The 18,571-nt window shown below is 52.0% G+C and overlaps 1 protein-coding gene across 2 annotated transcripts in view; it reads right to left on the bottom strand.

Moving 5' to 3' along the window:
• Nucleotides 1–503: 503 nt before the first annotated feature.
• The window catches only part of MYO1A (myosin IA), a 27,482-nt gene continuing 9,414 nt past the window's right edge, over nt 504–18,571 (bottom strand). For both annotated transcript variants that reach the window (XM_059184890.1, XM_059184889.1), the window contains exons 3-28: nt 18,340–18,455; nt 17,944–18,038; nt 17,621–17,725; nt 17,365–17,411; nt 17,166–17,229; nt 16,644–16,742; nt 14,542–14,645; nt 14,281–14,428; nt 13,687–13,805; nt 13,523–13,609; nt 12,055–12,120; nt 11,775–11,879; nt 9,317–9,379; nt 8,907–9,107; nt 8,511–8,737; nt 7,964–8,164; nt 7,618–7,711; nt 7,036–7,185; nt 6,848–6,916; nt 6,350–6,424; nt 3,055–3,189; nt 2,258–2,364; nt 1,729–1,861; nt 1,474–1,626; nt 1,168–1,295; nt 504–874 (exon numbers count right to left, since the gene is read on the bottom strand). In XM_059184890.1, coding sequence (XP_059040873.1) covers nt 751–874; nt 1,168–1,295; nt 1,474–1,626; nt 1,729–1,861; nt 2,258–2,364; nt 3,055–3,189; nt 6,350–6,424; nt 6,848–6,916; nt 7,036–7,185; nt 7,618–7,711; nt 7,964–8,164; nt 8,511–8,737; nt 8,907–9,107; nt 9,317–9,379; nt 11,775–11,879; nt 12,055–12,120; nt 13,523–13,609; nt 13,687–13,805; nt 14,281–14,428; nt 14,542–14,645; nt 16,644–16,742; nt 17,166–17,229; nt 17,365–17,411; nt 17,621–17,725; nt 17,944–18,038; nt 18,340–18,455 — 3,015 coding nt within the window. In that variant the 3' untranslated portion in view covers nt 504–750. The remainder of the gene's footprint in view (nt 875–1,167; nt 1,296–1,473; nt 1,627–1,728; nt 1,862–2,257; nt 2,365–3,054; nt 3,190–6,349; nt 6,425–6,847; nt 6,917–7,035; nt 7,186–7,617; nt 7,712–7,963; nt 8,165–8,510; nt 8,738–8,906; nt 9,108–9,316; nt 9,380–11,774; nt 11,880–12,054; nt 12,121–13,522; nt 13,610–13,686; nt 13,806–14,280; nt 14,429–14,541; nt 14,646–16,643; nt 16,743–17,165; nt 17,230–17,364; nt 17,412–17,620; nt 17,726–17,943; nt 18,039–18,339; nt 18,456–18,571) is intronic.

Genomic DNA, 18,571 nt, shown 5'->3' with positions numbered 1-18,571 from the left:
CTGTTGGCAGAAGCCTAGCATCTCTGTTGTGCAGAAAGGAAGAGGATGCTGGGGGGCCCATGTGCTGGGGGGCCCAGTGATGAGCTGGGGGGCTGGAGGGGGCAACTCCTGGGTGTAGGGGACCCTGCACTCCCAAGCTCACCTCAGCTCACATGAGCCCTCCAGCCTTGGGTCTCTTTTCAGGCTAAATCTCCAAAGGATCCTAGTTTCCGACAAGACAGGGATCCTCACTTCTTCCCTCCAGGGACACACTTAATGAATCAGTCCGCTGGCCACCTGGGACCCGAGCCCCATCGCTGGCTGCCCCACCTCCACCCCAGTCTCTCCAAACCCCGCCAGAGCTCAGCCGGTCAAGGAGGCCAGAGACAATTTCCCTTCTTTTCCATTCTTATTATCTGCATTTGCTAGCTCCAAGGAGCCTGAGGAGGGGGAAGGGGGCGAGGGCAGTCAAAGTACAAGTCCTGTGAAGGCCAGGAAACAGGGACTCACCCACACTGAGCAAATGTTTGGAAAGTCACTTGTTTTATTAGTGCTCAAAGATCCGAGGGTGGGAGGAAGCTAAGTTCTAAGGGAGAGGAGACTGGAAGAGTGTGGGAGAAAGGTTCTCTTCAAGGGCTCTTCAGTCTCTGAGCCCCATCCCCGGGATCAGAGGGGTTGGACAGGAGATTCTCTCACAAACACGGGTGGGCAGGATGGGCACTGGTCCAGGAGAAGAAGCTGCTGTCTCCGCCTTCGGCCCCCACCTCCTCACTATACGGTCACTTCCAGGCCACGGCTGCCTTTCTTCTTGCAGCTTAGCTTGCCATTTGTACCGCCCTCAGGGCCCTGGATGACCTTGACAGTCACACTGCTCTCCTTGAACCTCACTGAGAAACTGGAGGGGGAGCAGGCAGAGGGGCAAAGCTAGTACCCCCATCCCCTCACCCTACTCCCGTATTTTCATGATGGCCTCCCCTCCCCTTCTTGAAGGAAGCGCATCTCTCCTCCCCTTGCATCAGAAGACTCAGGGCCCCAGACAGCTTGGGTGGGGAGACTAAGAAGACCTTCGAGGCTTGCCCTGACAGAGTGTGCTTCGGTTTCTGACTACACGGATTTTTCCGGTCACAATGACCAACAGCTTGGTCATCTGCCCCCAAGATGGCCCTCAGCCCCAGCTCATGGCCTTACTTCTCAGTCACGGTGACTGGAAGCTGCTTCTGTGTAGCATGCAGCACAGCCCGGGACATTCTGGTTAGCAGTTCAATCACATGTTCGCTGACCAGCAGGAAGTCCCCTTTGGAGCCCACTGATGATATCTTAGGAAGGGGGAGAAAGAGTGAGGACGGGATTCCTTTTTCCTCCATGGGAGCAGCCTGAGAGGCATGGAAGGCCCAGAGTGAGAGGTCTGGGCCCCATCGCACCCAGCCCACCCCAACTCCATGATGCCCACCGCCTTCTCCAGCCTAAGGGCCTGCAGCCAGGGAGCTCTGATACCTCACTCAGATGTAAGCTGAAAAGCCCATCCTTGAAGCTGGTGACTGACACCCCGGCCACACTGTCCAGCCCAATGACAATTTTGGGCTGGGACTTCTTGGTGTCTATGAGAATCACATGCCCCTTGGTCAAGAGAAGAATTCGGGAGGAAATCTAGGGACAGAAGAGGAAAGTGTGAGGAAAGGCAAGGATGAACCCCCACCCTTCCAACTCTGGAGCAAGCTCCGGGGAGGGGTTCAGGATGCGGGCCTTCACCTTGCCATTGCCACGATTGACCTTCTTCACAGTCTCTGCCATCAGAACAGGCCCATCTGATCCGTTCGTCAGCTTCTGCAGCTTGGGGTTCCCTTGCAGCCCAATGTAGTCACCATGGAATGGGATGGGGACACTGAGGACACATAGGAGGTACATGGTGGAGACCAGGTCCTTATCACTGACCCCCAAGGCCCTGGGCCTCCCCGCAGTGAGTTCCCCTCTTAGTCCTCCCATGCCCCTTTCCCCATCCTCCACCATATCTTCTCTCTCAGTGGTTCTCAGAGCGTGGGCCACGACCAGCAGCAGCGTCCCCTGGGTACTTGTCAGAAAGGCAAATTCTTGGGCCCACAGCCCCAGACCTGCTGAATCAGAAACTCTGAGAACAGGGTGCAGCCATATCTGGGTGTTATCAAGCCTGCCAGGTGGTGCCTACACACACCCAAGTTTGGGAACCACTGCCCTATCCCACCTGGGGGATGCTCCTTTGCTCGTGATGAGACTGACTGTGTGGGGTCTGAGGGGCTCTCACCTCTGGGGGTAGGAAGCCTTCTTGCCCTTGAACAGTTCACTGGCGCAAAGCTTCTCCCTCAGAATCTCTACCTGCTTCGGGGACAGCTGGTCCCGGAATTTCTTGCACTGTGGGGGGAGGGGCAGGGGCTAAGCTCCCGGAGGCAGGGGGCAGGCCTGGGGAGGGTGGATGGGAAGAACACTGAGAAGTGGAGAAGCAGAGAGACAGCAAACAGAACAGGCTGGAGGCACTTCAGAGAGGGCAGGGGCTGGAGGAGCCCTGGGGCCTGAGGGCCTCTGGGGGAGAGGGTTGGAAACAATCAAATGCCAGCCCTAGGAGGGAGGGCTATATGCCCAACACACAGCGCAAGGCCTAGTCTAAACAGGTGGTCAGTAGGTATTTCCTGAATGGAAGAACACTGTGCTAAGTGAAATAAGCCAGACATAAAAGGACAAACGTATGACTCTACTTATATGAGGCCCCTAGCACAGTCAAATTCACAGGGAAAGTGGAGTGGACATTCCGGGGCTGGAGGAGTGGAGAGCGGGGAGTTATTGCTTAATGTGTACAGAGGTTCAGTTTGGGATGATGAAAAAAGTGTGGAGATGGAGATGATGGTCTTACAATGATGTGAATGTGCTTAATGCCGCTGAACTGTACTTTAAAAATGGTTTAAACGGCCAATTTTGTTATGTATGCTTTTCCCAATTAAAAAAAAAGCGGGGGACGGTGACGGGGAGTGGAAGAGGAGGCAGACGAGGAAAATCAGGAGGAGGAGGGAAAGAGAAATGAGAGGTGCCACGCTGGGCCCCGCTCACCTTCCAGCGGTAGAAGAGCTGCCGCAGCTCCTGGTTAGCTGCGTGGAAGCACCTGTAAGGGGCAGCCGGCCACGTGCTGTCCAGGACGTTGGTTGATGGCAAATTGTCCTTCAGCCCCAGCAGGAACTTCTGTGTCTACGTGGGGAGGGGGCGAGGTTGGGAGTGGACTGATAAGAAGGAAGTTCTCCCAAGAGGCAAACTCTCCCCTAGATCCTGCCACACAAGAGGAGGGAGACCCCCCCTCCCCCCCAGAGCAAGAAGCACCAAGTGGAGTGAGGAGATGGAAGGGAGTCCCCTCCCCGATCTCTTTTGGTGTCAAGTGTAGGCTGGAGGCTGGCCAGTAAGAGTGTGACCGGGAGACTGAAGGGAGGGAAGGGTTGGTTCCAAGCAGAGATTTGCTGCCCAGGGTAGGAGAGGTGAGAGGAACCAAGGTGAAAAGTGGCCTCCATGTTTTGACAGTTCGCTCCTGTACCTTCCTGTTGTCTTGGTTCACAACTGCCTACCGTTGGCCACCACTATCAGCGGGGGCCGCCTCCCCTCCTCTCTGATCAGTCCAGCCCAACACCTCCACTTGGCATTCAAAGTCTTCCACTTAGAGCCCAAGCTCATGCCACAGGATCCCTGCACTCTGCTGGCACACCTCTCAGACAGGACTCCTTGTCACGCCCTCTGCCCATCCCACGTGTTAGCTCTCTGTGCCTTAGTCCATGCTGTTCTCGGCTCAGCTCTGCCCACTCTGACCCTACCCATCCTTTGAGATGCACCTCCATACCTAAAAAGACTAACATTAATTAGATACACTCATCCAACAGCGATGCATACTCAAATTTCTCCTAACGTCCTTTATAAACTTCTAAAAATGTTCTTTTTAGCTTTGCTTTTATTTTTCCTGTTCTGGGATCCAATCAAGTTTCACCCATGGCATCTGTTTACTCTCCCCAAATAAAGAACAAGGATTTTCAAGTCTTTATATCCGAGGGAGCACCGAGCACCCTGTTTGTTTGTGGGGTAGAATTATTGAAGATATGGAGAATGGCTTGATGTTGGGGTGCCCAGATGGCGCCATTGGTGAAGCAGCTGACACCAGCTCAGGTCATGATCTCAGGGCCTTGAGATCAAGCCCCACATCGGGTTCCTTGCTCAGCTTGGAGTCGGCTTCAGGATATTCTCTCTCTCTCTCCTTCTGTACCTCCCCTGCCCCCCTCCACCTCACTTGTTCGCACTCTCTTCTTCTAAAATAAATGAATCTCTTTAAAAAGATTAGCTTGATTTTGAGCACTTCTAAGTTTTCAGAATATTTTTTTTAAGATTTTATTTATTTATTTGACAGAGAGAGATCATAAGTAGGCAGAGAGAGAGAGAGGAAGAAGCAGACTCCCTGCCAAGCAAAGAGCCGGATGCAGGGCTTGATCCCAGGACCTTGGGATCATGACTGGAGCCTAAGGCAGAGGCTTTAACCCACTGAGCTACTCAGGTGTCCCAGTTTTCAGAATTTTTATGGAAAATTTTTATTAAGACATTAGGTTAGAAAAATTTAAATAGGAAAAGGCAGTGTACTCAGTATATTGCTGTAACTCTGCAGGAATTATCCCAGCTCTTTGATATTTCCACCACAAAGGTCTAGCAGCCTTGGTCTAACCGTTAAGTTCCCGGTCCTTGGTCAGGTCTAGTTTGATTTAATTCAATGAACGTTCCTAAGCATTTCCCACAATCCCCCATGTTCTAACTGATGTGGAATCTCTGAGTATTTTCTCTTTTTAATTATTTTTCTCTAGATCTAGAAAGTCTTGCCTTTCCCCTTACAGCCCTCCTGCCCTGGGTAGGCTGGGGACCGTGTGGGGAGACAGTCTTAGGCAGGCATTGAAACTCTGGAGACAAACAGTGTGTATCCCAGCTCTCTTGCCCTTACCACCTACAGGACCCCTCACGAGTTAGTCAGCCTTTCTGGGCCTACCAAACACAGGAAAGAAAAGGGTCTACCTCAAGAATTTTGACAGCATTAGAGTCAATTCATGTAAAGGGCCTAGGGCATAGTAAGTTTTCAAAAAATAGTAGGTATTCACATTAGTTACAGGCAAAGCAATAGCAAAATAAAAACTCGTCAGAAACACTGAAGGGATCCATGCCATCTGGCCCTGTACACATGCTTCTGTAGGGGCTGTGGTTCACTGAAATACTGGTCTAAACCCAGCAGCTGCTGGGGTGACATTCAGCAGATGCCTGATAATATGCAGATAAAAGAAAAGGTAGAAGAGGGGCCAGTCAGGAGATAAGAGTTGAATCAGATTACTGGCCTCAGGGATGCAGCGAGAGAGCACGTACTCTAGGAAAGCAGACAGTCTGGGGCCATCGTGATGGAGCCCCTCTAGGGCAGGAGAAGGGGGACACAGCAAAGGCTCAGGGAGACAGTGAAGAGGCCCAGTAAGGATCCCACCTCTCCAACAACAAAGGGGAGCTCCAATGAGTGTATCCCAGAAGCATAATTAGTAAGAGTCCTAACTGTCAAAAATGGAATCAGCAGAGGTCAACTCTGCTTTACCCCAGCCCTCTGTCCAACATGTCCTGCTCTCAGTCCCTCTCTTTGGCTTTTTGCAAGGCGTCGCTGGAAGTGCTACTCTCTCCCTGTCTGCTTTCCCTTGCCGCTCCTCAGAAGCACCATTGCTGTTGGATGGACATCTCTTGAAAACACTCTCCTCTGTTCACTTTCCTCTCCCTGGAAGCTGCCCAGAGTTTGAATGTCCTGGCTTCTTCCTGCCACCTGGACCCAGATCCTCCAGAATTAAGATCTCTCCTGAGATTTAATTTTGGACTCACTTGCTATGGTTTCAGAAGAGGTGGAAGGGAGGATTCCTCCACTTTCACCCCAACCCTAAGATGGATCTTGGAAGGCTGAGTTAGTTAGCCCTGTGTGTGTCCTCATGGTGCTCTTCCAGAAGGCTCAGCCTCTTCCACGGCTGTTAACCACCCAGCCCATCTCTTCCTGAGCCTATTCACCACGGATCAGTCAGTGAGTGTGCTGGGAGCCCTTCTGGCCACAAGGTTGCCAGCCGTGTCCGCTCAGGCCAGAACACCCTCCCATTCTGTCCCTGGGCCCTGGGACGCTGGAGCCTGCTTCCTGCTGGTGGCTGCCCCACTGTCTTTTACCCCCCGACTTCAACACTAAGTAGGAGCAGATGGAAGAAGCCCATTGGGGGGCAAGCCTTGAGTCACCACTTCTCAAACCACTCATCTTCCTTTTCCAAACCTGTGCCCTCCCCACAACCCTCCACCTTCCACCCCCGAACCCACCACTTACTATGCTCTTATAGATGAAATTTGACAATGTGAGGGCAGCCCCTGACCGGAAGTACTTTCGATAATCCTTGCGGGCCTGGCAGGGACATAGGAGAAAGGAGTCAAAGTAAAAGAGAGACAGTTAGACCTAGATGATAGAAGACAGATCTAGAAGAGGTTCTATATTTTTCTCCCACACAAAGAACACAGTAAGATAGAGCTGCGACTGTGCTGCAGGGAGAGGCAGACGGGTTGGCCAAGAGGAGGGCCCTCCAAGCCACAGGCAGAGCTCTGTTACTAAGTCAGGGACACACCCCTGCACACAGACACAACCCCCCCTCCCCACCGCGGCCACCCTTCCAGACCCACGGCAGCAGACCGCACAACGCGCAGGTGCAGACCTGACCTCACAACGCACTCCCTGCTCCACTTTCTGCCCTGTGCTTGGCACAATCAGGGAGAAAGCATGTGGGGAAGGACCTGTGTTTGGGGAGGAGGCCCCTCTGCCCTTCCTGGTTACCTTCCACCCTCTCACAAAAGCCTGGATCAGCAATACCGATGCCTTTATCTTCCCGTATTGTTTCTTTTGCTGCAGAAAACAACAGGACTGTTAGAAAGAAACTCCATCTCCTGAACCAGCTGTCCCGCTTCCCAGTCTCTTATAAGAGCCAGGGGGTGACCCCTGGGGAGGGTGGTGGTAAGCGGTACCCTGCTGCCCCGAAACCAGGCGGAGATGACGATCTGACTCTTGCGCATGAGCTGGTAGTGGGCCCGGCAGCGCCAGCCCCGGTAGGTCTTCTGGATGAGCGTAGCGAGCTGCTGCAGGCGCAGGCGCCGCTGCTCCTCCAGGAAGAACAGCTGTGGAGAGTGGAAGGGGGGTGTGTGTGGCGAAAGGCTGGCCTGGTGGCACCCAGGGCACCTGGCCTTCCCAGCCAGTGGTGTCCTCATTGCTCAGTCACTCCCCGAGCACCTACTGAACTCTATCTCAGGCCTATGCTAGGTTTGGACGATTGGACACAAGGGGCACATCCCCAGGACCCCCAGGAGTCCCACCCCAGCCAGAGGCACTCAGAGTGGGCTATGCAGGCCCCTATCTGCCAGGGCTCAGGACAGGGGCGTAGCCCAAGGATTCAGGTCCCAGGCATGAAGTCCCGGCTGAGAGCAGACTACCTTACCCACCATCCGTCCCTAGTTAGGGATGCTTCCCTAAAGCCCGGCCTCTCACTGGGGGGCTCTCCAACCCAGCTGCCTCCCACCCCCTGTCAAACACAACTGCCTCCTCCTACTCACAGTCTTGGGGCTTCTAATGAAGATCTTCGTCTTCCCAAAGGCCAGCTCCTCTGAGGACAAGCTCAGCTCCTCCACGACCTTCTCAACCCCCTCCCTACAGGAACAGATGGGGAAAGCTGCCCAGGTGCATCCCAGGGAAGGTCTTCTTTTACCTTTCCCCAACTCCCTCTACCCAGGGAGAGGAGCTCTGGGCTTGCACAGATTTCAGAGCCCCTGAAAAGTGAGAATTCATTTCCCCAAGTATCCATTCATGGACCTTTGGGGATTTCCACTGTCTGCTCCCTCCCTGGCCCAGATGGTCCTTGGCTGCCCTTCCCTGCTCCCCTGTCTCCCCCAGGGGTCTTACCGGTCTTCCCCATTCCAGCGAGGCCAGGTGCTCCGGCTCAGCAATCGGTATCTTTCCAGGAAGGGCCCGTACCTCTGGCGGTAGGCGTAACCTGCCCGTCGCACCCGCACGTTCTCTAGCAGTCCCAGGTACCGAGTCTGGACGGCCACCAGCTCCGATGAGAACTGACCTTGCTGCTGATGCTCATTGGGCTTTATACACCTTGGGGTGGAGGGGTGCAAGGCACAGGCTTCAGGAGCTTCACCTTTGCAAGTGTGACCCATTCTGGTCTCCAGAACCCTGTTCTGCACACATTCCCCCGAGTAGAAACATTTCAGAGGAAGTGAACACACTGGCCTTCCCAGCTTCACTCACTGAAGCACAGTTCCTACCAAAGTCTGATGCTCTCCCTGCTCCAGGACTCTCAGCAACTCATCTGACTTTGTTTTTTATGAGGGAGGGGCCTCTGACAGCCCTATTCTGGAGATACCCCCCAAAAGGACATTGTGCATGGACACTGCATGTGTCATCACATACAGTGCATTTCCCTATGTGCCCAGCATGTCACCTGATGTAGTTGGGGTTTTTGGAATACAGGTTCTTCATGAGTATGGCCACAGAATTCTTGAACTGGGCCCCAGCAGTTGGGGGGCGTTTGAGAGATGTCTGCTTGGGATCTCCCTCAGGGAACAAGGACCGAAGGAGGGGGTGCCGGGCCTTCCACATGGCCTCAGACAAGTCCCGGAAGAGTAGGTCATTGTTCTTATCAATGAAGCTGTTCACGTTGTAAGTCACCTGTAGAGAAACAGCTGTTGGTCTGGAGGGCCCATGACCTTGTCCCAGCAACTGGTGCTCCCAGTCTCAGCATGACGTATTCCCAGATCTCATCTCCCCGTAGTTTCTCCCCCATTGCCTTTCACCTACGCCCAGCCCTGGTCTCTACCCTCCAGCCCTGCTATGTCACCTTGCCCGCATAGTGGCAGATACGGAAACTGCTGAGGCCCATGGTGTGGTCATAGTGGCGCTGGGCGTTCTGGGTGACTTTGCTCTCATAGTGATTGTGCTTGGAGAAGAGCTGGTTCAGCTTCGCTAGGAAAGTGGTGTCACTGACCACCCCAGGCCGTAGGCACTCCTCGTCCAGCATGGCCAGGATGCCTCGCTGATTCTGGTCAGGGAAACAAGATCAGCCCAACCTAGGCCAGGGCCTCCAATATGTCCACATCCTCACTGCTGTCCCTCTGCCCCTCATCCTTTGTCTTGTTTACCATCTTTACCAAGTGGGGCAGGGAAAGGCAGGTGGGAGAGACAGGGCAAGGATATTCAGGCAGTCTGGAAGAGGAAGGAGGTCTCAGAGATGAGAGAAGAATAACTCACATGCTCAATGAGGTTGCAGATAATGCCATTATCAAAGTAGTCCACCTTTGTCCACGGTATGCCCTGGCAAGAGGTAATGCGACAGGTCATAGGAGCAGGTCCAAGACAAGTCTCCGAAGAACTCATGGGACTCAGGCTCCCTTCAACCCATCCCACAAAGGACTCAGAAAGCCCCATAGTTAAGGGGGTGCCTGGTGTGATTTCTGTTTAGGTCCCCATCCCTCCAAGGTTTTGATGGAGAATTTGTGGGTTGGGTAGCTGGACACGTGGGAAGACCCAAAGCAGCTGTGAGGGACAGGGAAATGCTTCAAAGTGCCCTATAGGCACTGTGGGCTGGAGAGGGAGGTGTCATATGTTGAGTGAAGGCTGGGCTAGGGGTTACCCCACTGTGGCAGTAGGGAAGGGTCCCCGAGTATGTGGAAGAGAGAATGGCTACGCTGCTCTCACAAAAACCTATAAGCCAAAGTGCACAAGCCAACTTCATCAAATAGCAGACCTAACTTAATACATCTTCAAAGACTTACATCAGTGCTTCCCGAACTTGGATCGCAGTCATCTGGAGGGCTTGGGAAAACAGACTGCTGGACCCCACCCCCAGGCTTTCCGACTTAGCATGTCTGGGACAGAGCCCAGGAATCTGCCTTCCTAACACCTGATGCCCCTAGTTTGAGAACCACTAATCTACCTGATACTTTGGGATTGGGTAGTTTTGTTTTTGTTTTTGTTTTTTAAAGCAAGAATGGGGGTGCCTCGGTGGCTCCATCAGTTAAGCTTCTGACTCTTGATTTCTGCTCAGGTCTTGATTTCAGGGTCACTTGTTCTGTGCTCAGTGTGAAGTCTGCTCGAGATTCTCTCTCCCTCTGCCCTCCTCCCCACAGCCCCCCACACACGTGCACACTCTTTCTCTCAAATAAATAAATAAAATCTTTCTTAAAAAAGATCTGTTTATTTGAGAGAGAGAGGAAGTGAGAGCAGGAATAGGGCAGAGGAAGAAGGAGAAGCAGACTCCCTATTGAGCAGGGAGCCCAACACGGGGCTCGATCATGACCTGCGCCAAAGGCAGACACCCAATCGACTGAGCCACCTAGGCGCACCAGTAAATAAATCTTTTTTTAACAAAGGCAAGAATGGTACAGAAGAAGACCCAAAGATAATTGCTCCCCACTTGATAATTGCTCCCCACCCATCAGGTGTGGCTCCTGATTCCAGGGCCACACCTCCCAGGCTCAGGCCATTCCCGGGTATGGGCATGTGGCAGAGGAAGGAACACAAGCCTCTCTTTCTTTTTAGGGATCCTTAGGGAATCACAGATCTTTAGGGAACGCGTAGTAGAATTAAGTAGAGTTGCCCTCGTACTTCATCCCCAATATGCCTTCCTCAACTAGTTAAATGAAGTATGAGATCCTTACAATCCTAGTAGCAATAAAGATGCTTCTTTGTTTACCGATACAGAAAGATCTCTTGTCAACTGAGAGCACGATGTGCAGCAGATTGTATTCACTGCCATTTGAATAAATTCTGTGGGCAAATGTACTTATGGATTTGCTTGATTACATATGAAACACCTGTGAAAAAAGGGCCCCTTCAGTTGGCTCTAGATGGTAGGAGTTCTAGGAGGCTGGGGACAAGCTGGGAGGGAGCTGAGCTCTTCTTTATGAGCTTTTTAAAGAAGTTTTTGAATTTCGAAGCATGGGAATGTGTTCTCCATTTGATCATTAAATTTTTAAAATAAAAATATACAGAACAACTAAGAAAAAAAAAAAATAAAACCTTTCCCACACATTGTGGCCACATTGCCTGAAATTCTGCCACAGCGGATCCCTGACGGCTCCCGGGCAGCATCCCTGGGAGGGTTTTGACGAGTGAGACTCTCAGCCATTCACACTCTGGGGTGGGTTAGCTCAATCAGATAGCTTTTCTCACACCTAGCCACAGAAAACAAGGGTTCTGGGCAAACAGGGGAAGGAGTGTGGAAATGTTGAGCCATGGGGCACTTCTGGGGAGGAAGTCTGGGATCAGAGTGCCACAAGAGGGGAGAGTGACATCAGCCAGGGCCCCAGGAGACAAAGAATTCTGAGATGTTAAAGAAAAGCACCAAAAGGGATGTGGTAGGGTGATGAGGGCAGGAGAAATGGCCCTTCTAAATCTGGTTCACAGTGCGCTGCAGGCCACGCACAGTTGTCACCGCACCCGCGTGAGGTCTCCCCACACACACCCCTCCATCCCTCTGCCCCTTCCCTGCATGGCCTGGGGTGGGGCGCAGGGGGCCTAGGGGATGGAGAGCAAAAACCAGGGCTTCTCGGTAATGCTGGACTGCACCTGTGCAAGGGATACTTGTTGTCCTTTGTGTTCCCATCTGGGGACAAGTGAGAGGAAATTGTGATGGGGGAAAAGGACAGATCGGGCACATGCCCAGAAGCAATTTCCGAGAGGGTAAGCAGGGGAAGGCTCGGCGTACCTCCCTCTCATACTCCTCTTGCTCCTCTTTCAGCGTCATCTCGATGAACACCTGCTGCAGCTTCTCGTTGCAGTAGTTGATCACAAACTGCTCGAAGCTATTATCCTGAGGGAGGGGCCCCGGGCAGAAAGGGAGCCACTCAGCCCAAGTCCCTTTCTGCCTCTCTGCCCTACGCCTCCCCTCTCTCACCACCCCCTCCCCAGCCCCGAGTCTAGTGCCCCAACCCCCCCCCCCCAACCCCGGGGAAGCAGGGTGCTGTAGTTGGGCAAAACTCGCTCACCTCTAAAATTTCAAAGCCATAGATATCCAGGACCCCCATTACCTTCTTCTTCTCCCCAGTGCCCACCTGAAGAGGAGGAAAAGAGAAGTCTGAGGACGAGCCTCCTCTGCAAACCAGGCCAGGCCCTTCTGGGGCAGAGGCAACTGGAGCAGAGGGTGAACAGAACTCAGGTGAGCTTGACCATGCTGGGAGAGGACTGCTGTGATTTTATCCTCCTTCCTCCTCTGCATGGTAGAGGACAAGTAGAGGGAGGAATTGAGGGAGGAAGGGAGATGTGAACAGATTCTAGGCTGGTGCTCCCAGGGAATGAGGCAGGAAGACGGTAAGATCCTCTCTGGACAATAGCCATCTCCTAGATTTGTAGGGCATTTTACAAAAAAGTCTACGTTCTTACTTCAAGAAACCTCACAATAACCCTAGAAGGTGTGATTATTCCCATTTTACAGATGAACAAATCAAATTTCAAAAGAGCTAAGCATTTACCCAAACCTAGATTTAAATCCTATTTTTCTCAGCTGCCTTTCAGTAATAGCTTCTGAATTGATGGCATTTCATGTACAAAAAGCTTTGAATACTAGCTCCATTTTGATCTAATTCACATTCCATAAAATTTACCCTTTAAAGGTGTATGATTCAGTGCTTTTTTTTTTTTTTTTTTTTTTTTGGTATATTCAAAAGGTATATGACCATCCCCACTATCTCATTCCAGAACATTTTCATCAGCCCCAAGAGGAATCTTGTCCCCACACCCATTAGCAGACACTCCCCCCTTCTCCTCCGTCTACCCCAAGCCCCTGCTAAACATTAATCTGCTTCCCATCTCCATGGATTTGCCTATTCTGGACATTTCGTATAAATGGAATCATACAAAATGTGACCTTTTGTGTCTGGCTTCTTCCACTTGAATGTTTTCAAGATTTGTCCATGCTGAGCATGAATCAGTACTTCGTTCCTTCTTAATCTCCCACTGGATGAATATACCACATTTTGTTTATCCACTCATCAACTGGGGGACATTGGAGTCGTTTCCACTTTTGGGGTAGTATGAATAATGCCTCTCTGAACTTTTGGGTACAAGTTTTTATGTGGACATCTGTTTTCAAATCTCTTGGATCTATATCTGGGAGTGGAATTTCTGGGTTATATGGTAACCATGTACGTAATTTTATCCAGTCCTCACTAAGCCCTGTGAAGCAGGTAGCCATTAGTGTCCAATTTTCCAGATCAGGAAACTGAGGCTCAGAATCTCTGAAACAAAAAGGTCACGCAGGCAGTAAATAGGGGATCCAGAGAGTCAAACCCAAAAACTAGAGATGTTTCCACAACAACACACTACTGGAAGGAACTGGACCCTACGCTTTGTCCTTCTTCCTCTGCTCATCTCAGAACCTAAAGTATGGGGATGGTGACCAGGGCAAGAAAGGTGAGGCAGACAGGAGAGTGTTGGGAGCAGAGAGCCACCTCTCACCTTGATGCTCTCATTGATTCGATTCACGATCCAGTTGAAGAGGCGGCTGTAGATATTCTTGGCCAGAGCATCGCGAGCATACTGAGCCTGCGGGCAGGGCCAGCTGGTTAGGGGAGTAGCCACAGAAGAGTCCCCAGGTCAGACTCACCCCATAGGGCTCTTACCTGAATGACATTCAGTGCAGTGACCACCTTTTCTTTGGCTGTTTTCATGGTCCTTGAGCACAAAGCTTTCTCTAGTTCCTCTGATTTCAAACCCATCATTTCCCCAATCTCCTGAATTCCTAGAGTGAGGAGGAAAACACAACATGGCCTGAAAAGAGGGCTTTCCTCCCAGGGGAAGAGGGCTGAGAAGTGACACTGCTGGGAGACAGGGGTCCCTGGGTCTTGCTGGGGATATCCTTATAGCCCATCCAGAACACAGCCCAGGAGGAATTTCTGGGGAGGAGGAGGAGGACAGAGGGAGCTCTGAACACTTTGAATGCATTCTTTACTTCAGTAGGACAATTTCCCGAAATGCTTTGTGAAAACTCCACTGAGATTCAGAGAGGTCCCAGAATCTAGAACTATCGAACTTCAAAACCTCATTCCAAAGTGTCTCACTGGGAATCTCCAACAGTGTGTCTAGGGAAGAGCTCGGGAATGGGCAGAGGGGGACAGAATCAGAGTGAAGTAAGGGACATGGAAGTTGATGGAAGAACAGAAATCGTAGTAGAAGATTTGGGAGCTGCTTGGGGTTACCAGCAGGGTGATGCAGACCTCTCCCATCCCGAATGCCACTTGCTGATATCCCATTGGCCTGGAACTCATCTGCCAGCTCCACATTCCCCAGCTTCAGCACGAGGGCCGTCACCTCAAGCACCTGATGAATCTCCTCCTCCGAGAACCCAATCACAGCCATTGCACTCTTGATGAGAGCAGAAATCAGAAGCTGAACGGTGGTGGCAGTTCAATGCATCCCTTCTCAAAGCCAAAGCCTGGGCTCAGGGGCTGACCTAAGGGCCCGCCCCGGGCACCCACCTGTACGGCCTTGAAGTTGGAGGTGTCGTCCATGCCGTCCACTCTGGACACTTTCTGGTTTAGATAGGTGTATCCACTTGTGTCCCGTTCGAGCTTCAGGGCCTCTGGGAGGGCCAGTGCGAGGGAAGAGGGTTAGTACGCAGGCTCCCAGGAGGCTCTGGCCTTGACTCTCACAGCCCCTGACCTAGCTTGGTATACTCATTAATTCAAAAGAGCCATTTTTGTTTTAGACTTTTCCCCTGCCTCCTTTGTTTGGGGATCACTAATTCCCATGAGAATAAATGAAAATTTTAAGCAGTATTTAGGGTTTGGGTGTTCTTAATCCAACTTTTATGATTTTATTTCTTTCCAACTTTTATGAAAGAAAAGACTCACTCCATTCCTCGTCTCACCCTCAGGGTTCTAAACAATGAAAACAAGCAAACTCTCAATCCTGCTCAGTTCTCAGTGTCTCTGAGAGGACAAAGGTGAGGAAAGAAGGGTGAGCACCTATGTCCCACCCACTCCAAGCCTCAACACCTCACCTAGGCCCGAGTTGGCCCATTCATTATTTGTTCATTCAGCACGAACAAAGTGTCAGATGCTCTGTTCCCCAAACCTGACCCCTCTTCTGGACGCTTCTCTCTGACGTGGGGCTGAGCCAAAAGTCTCTCTTGTGTTCCCCCCATGGTGAGCCTCTATCCCAGCCCACAACATATGGGCTAGGTTTTGTTTTCTTCTGTCTCTCCCACAAATGAACAACTTGTGCGTTGGGACTGTGTTTTTCATCTTCATATCCTGTGTGCCTGGCTGCCATATACAAACTTTTTTCTTAAGAAGAAATGAATCAAGGGAATGGTCAAAGCTGTTCACCTGAGGCGGGAAGGAGTAGGTTAGGCATGGAGCTTGAAAGATACCAATTAGCTATTATTTACCCAATCTGAGAATCAGGGAATATCCCTCAAACCAGAGTGTAAGGGCAGCTTCCCCTGAGATACAAATTTTGAAACAGGAACCTGCTAAAGAGGGGTGTCTGGACAAAGAATGAGTCAGAAAGGCCCTGGGATGATGACACCAGGGAGGCCCTGTCCAGCCTTGGCTTCAATCAATCGTTGAACCAACCAGAACAGGACACTAGTGCCTATGATTCAGACAACCCGAACACAACCAAGACTATGGAGCCAGGAAGGAAGTATGTGAGCTATAGGGGCTCTTGAACCAGGGAGACCTCCCCAAGGGGTAAGGAGAGAGTCACAAGTCGAGTGGAGAACAACCAGAAACCAAAAGGGTAGGTCCTTGGGGGCCAGACACCCACAATGCTCACAGCTAGAGGCTGGATTGGGAGGCAAACACTGGCAAGGCCTGAAGTCCCACCAGACTCCATGGTGCTCCCCACCCAGAGCCACCTCGGGTCGATCTAACAACCAGGGCTCCCCTGGACAAGGCAGGGTACTCCATGACTAGTGCTCTGACAGCCTCCAGCACAGGCCTGTGACACTGATCACACTATATTTTGCTGTGTTCCTGTTCAAATAGCTGTCATCCCTGGGAGACTGTAAGTTCTTGAGGACAGGGTCCATGTCATCTTACTCAACTCTGCACCACTAGAAGCCAGCACCATGTTCGAGCACAGTAGGTATTCAAGAGATGTTTGATGAATGAATAAGTGAAACCTCCATAAAACCATCTAAGAAGAGTAAATCAAGGACAGGGCCTGGGTGAGGCAGATGTAGACCCAGAACAGCTTCTACTACAGCTCATCAAACATTCTTGAACACTTAGAATATCTTGCCGGATTTTCTGCTGAGCTATCGATAAAGCCCTTTACACTGAAGATAGGAAAGGATGATAGATGGAAATAAGTGTTCCATTTTTGAAGCCAGCCTGGGGAAGCAGGAACCCAAGCAGGACAGAGGAATAAGAGGCCAGAAGGTTTATTCCTAGCAATACAATCCCAGAAAAAGAAGAGAACATAGAGGTCAGGAGATTGCTCCCAGCAACGAACGAGTGGCTGAGATTCAGAGCGAGGAACGCAGGGAGAAGAAGCCTGAGGGCTGCAGGAGCCCAGAGGGGATGGAATGGAAGTTGGGCTCTTCGGCCTTGTCTCTGGGACAAACACATACTCAACAGATGGGCATCTGCTCCGGCCAGTAGCTGATAGAAGATGTGGAAGTTCCTTTCTCCTTCAAGCTGCTTCACCACTCGGGATTTCTCCAGCAGATCTGGCAGCAGATTAGAAAATAACATCCTGAGGGGCTGGGAGATGTCACAGCTTCCCTCTAGGTCGACCCTCATCACTGGTGTTCTGAGGACTTGGGCAGTCTCAGTGGCCGACTATTCCTTCCTAAGGTAGCAAATCAGCAGAAAGGGACACCGTGGGGTGGGGAGGAAAAAGAGGTGGTGAGCAGAATGGGGATACATGTTCGGGGAGCCTGGGTTCAGTCAGTTAAGAGGCTGCCTTCAACTCAGGGCGTAATCTCAGGGTCCTGGGATCGAGTCCCACCTGCTCAGCAAGGAGTCTGCTTCTCTTTCTCCCTCTGCCCCTGCCCCCAGCTTGTGCATTCTCTCTCTCTCTCTCTCTCTCTCTCTCAAATAAAAAAAAACAAAATCTTAAAAAAGAAAAAAAGGAATAGGGAGACACGTACAGTTTGTGATGACGCCACCAAGGGGGGATCCCTTGAAGTCGAACTCGATATCCATGTATTTTCCCTTCAGAGACCAGAGAGAGAGAGAGACTTGGCTTCCTCCTCTTCTCACCACCCTGTCCGTCAGGGGTCTGTGCCTCATTCCTCCATCTCAAGCCCCCACACCCTCTCCTCCCAGGCCAGGGAGATGGTCACTCACAAATCGAGAGGAGTTGTTGTTGCGAATGGTCTTGGCATTGCCAAAAGCTGCAGAGATGGGGAGAGGGGAGGGGAGGTGACTGAGGGGAGGAGAGGGGCTCTTGAGAAGGGGAAGGAGGAAGGTCTTCCAGCCATCATGCCAATCCCAGACTTTTCAGGGTGAACAAGAACAGGGTAAGAGGGTGTAGGTCCAAGTGTCTCTGGGGCCCGTGGGGAGGGGGTGCGGGGGCAGAGAAGGCAGAGACCGGAATCCTCACCCTCCAGCACCGGGTTTGACTGAAGCAGCTGCTCCTTCACAGAGTTCACCTGCTCCCCTTTCCCACAGACAGCCGCCACATAGGACATCACCAGCTTGCTAGCCTCTGTGTGAGGGAAACCTTCACATGGATCCCCACCCCCCCTTAACTCCCCTCAAGTCCAGCACCTCACACCCCTCACAAGCAGAAAAGCTGGGGAGGCATTCCTGGGGTGGGGCAGGGCCTGGCCTGGCTGGGAAAGAGATGAGCGGGGAGCTGGAGCAGTGACTCCACGCCCCCTCCCCCTTCCCCCCCCCCCCCCCGCCCCCAGCCAAGGCCCTCACCGGTCTTGCCGGATCCGCTCTCGCCGGTGATGAGGATGCACTGGTCTCGGTCTCGGTCCCTCAGTGACTGGTATGCCACATTTGCCAAAGCATAGCTTCGGGGGGGGGGGGGGGGGCGGGGGAGGAAGCAGGTGATGACTAAGGTGGGGCTAATCCAAGACCCAAGAAAGATGGAGAGATCTTTCTCTCCATCTCCAGCCCCCACAGTCATCTGCCCTCCTCACTTGGATTAGACTGAGCAAGGGATAGGTCTAGGAAGGGGCTTCCTGGGACTGGGGTGGGTGGGGGGTAGGGAAGCTGGAGAGCCTCCTTCAGGAGAAAGGATAGAGGAAATCAGGGTGTCTCGCTCTCAGGAAGTGGGGGCCCTGTCAGCCTTCCCTCGGTCCCTTTACTTACATATGGGGCTTCAGCTCATAGAAGGTATAGTCCCGGTATTTGGCAATGAACTCCAGGCCATAGATGGGCAGCTGTTGGTAGGGATTCACTGAGATCAACACATTACCAATGTAGGTCTGGAGGCAAAAAAAAAAGGAAAGAGGATGAGCAGGGCTGGGGTAGGGGATGCTGGGAGGGGTGGTGGGAGCACAGGACAGTTCTAGCCACACCCCCGCAGCCAGGGGCACCCACA

The sequence above is a fragment of the Mustela lutreola genome, chromosome 8 (genome assembly GCF_030435805.1).
Source record: "Mustela lutreola isolate mMusLut2 chromosome 8, mMusLut2.pri, whole genome shotgun sequence".
NCBI classification, from domain to species: Eukaryota; Metazoa; Chordata; class Mammalia; order Carnivora; family Mustelidae; genus Mustela; species Mustela lutreola.
The sequence above is the reverse complement of the archived record's forward strand: the minus strand, read 5'-3'. Positions and strand labels throughout refer to the sequence as shown.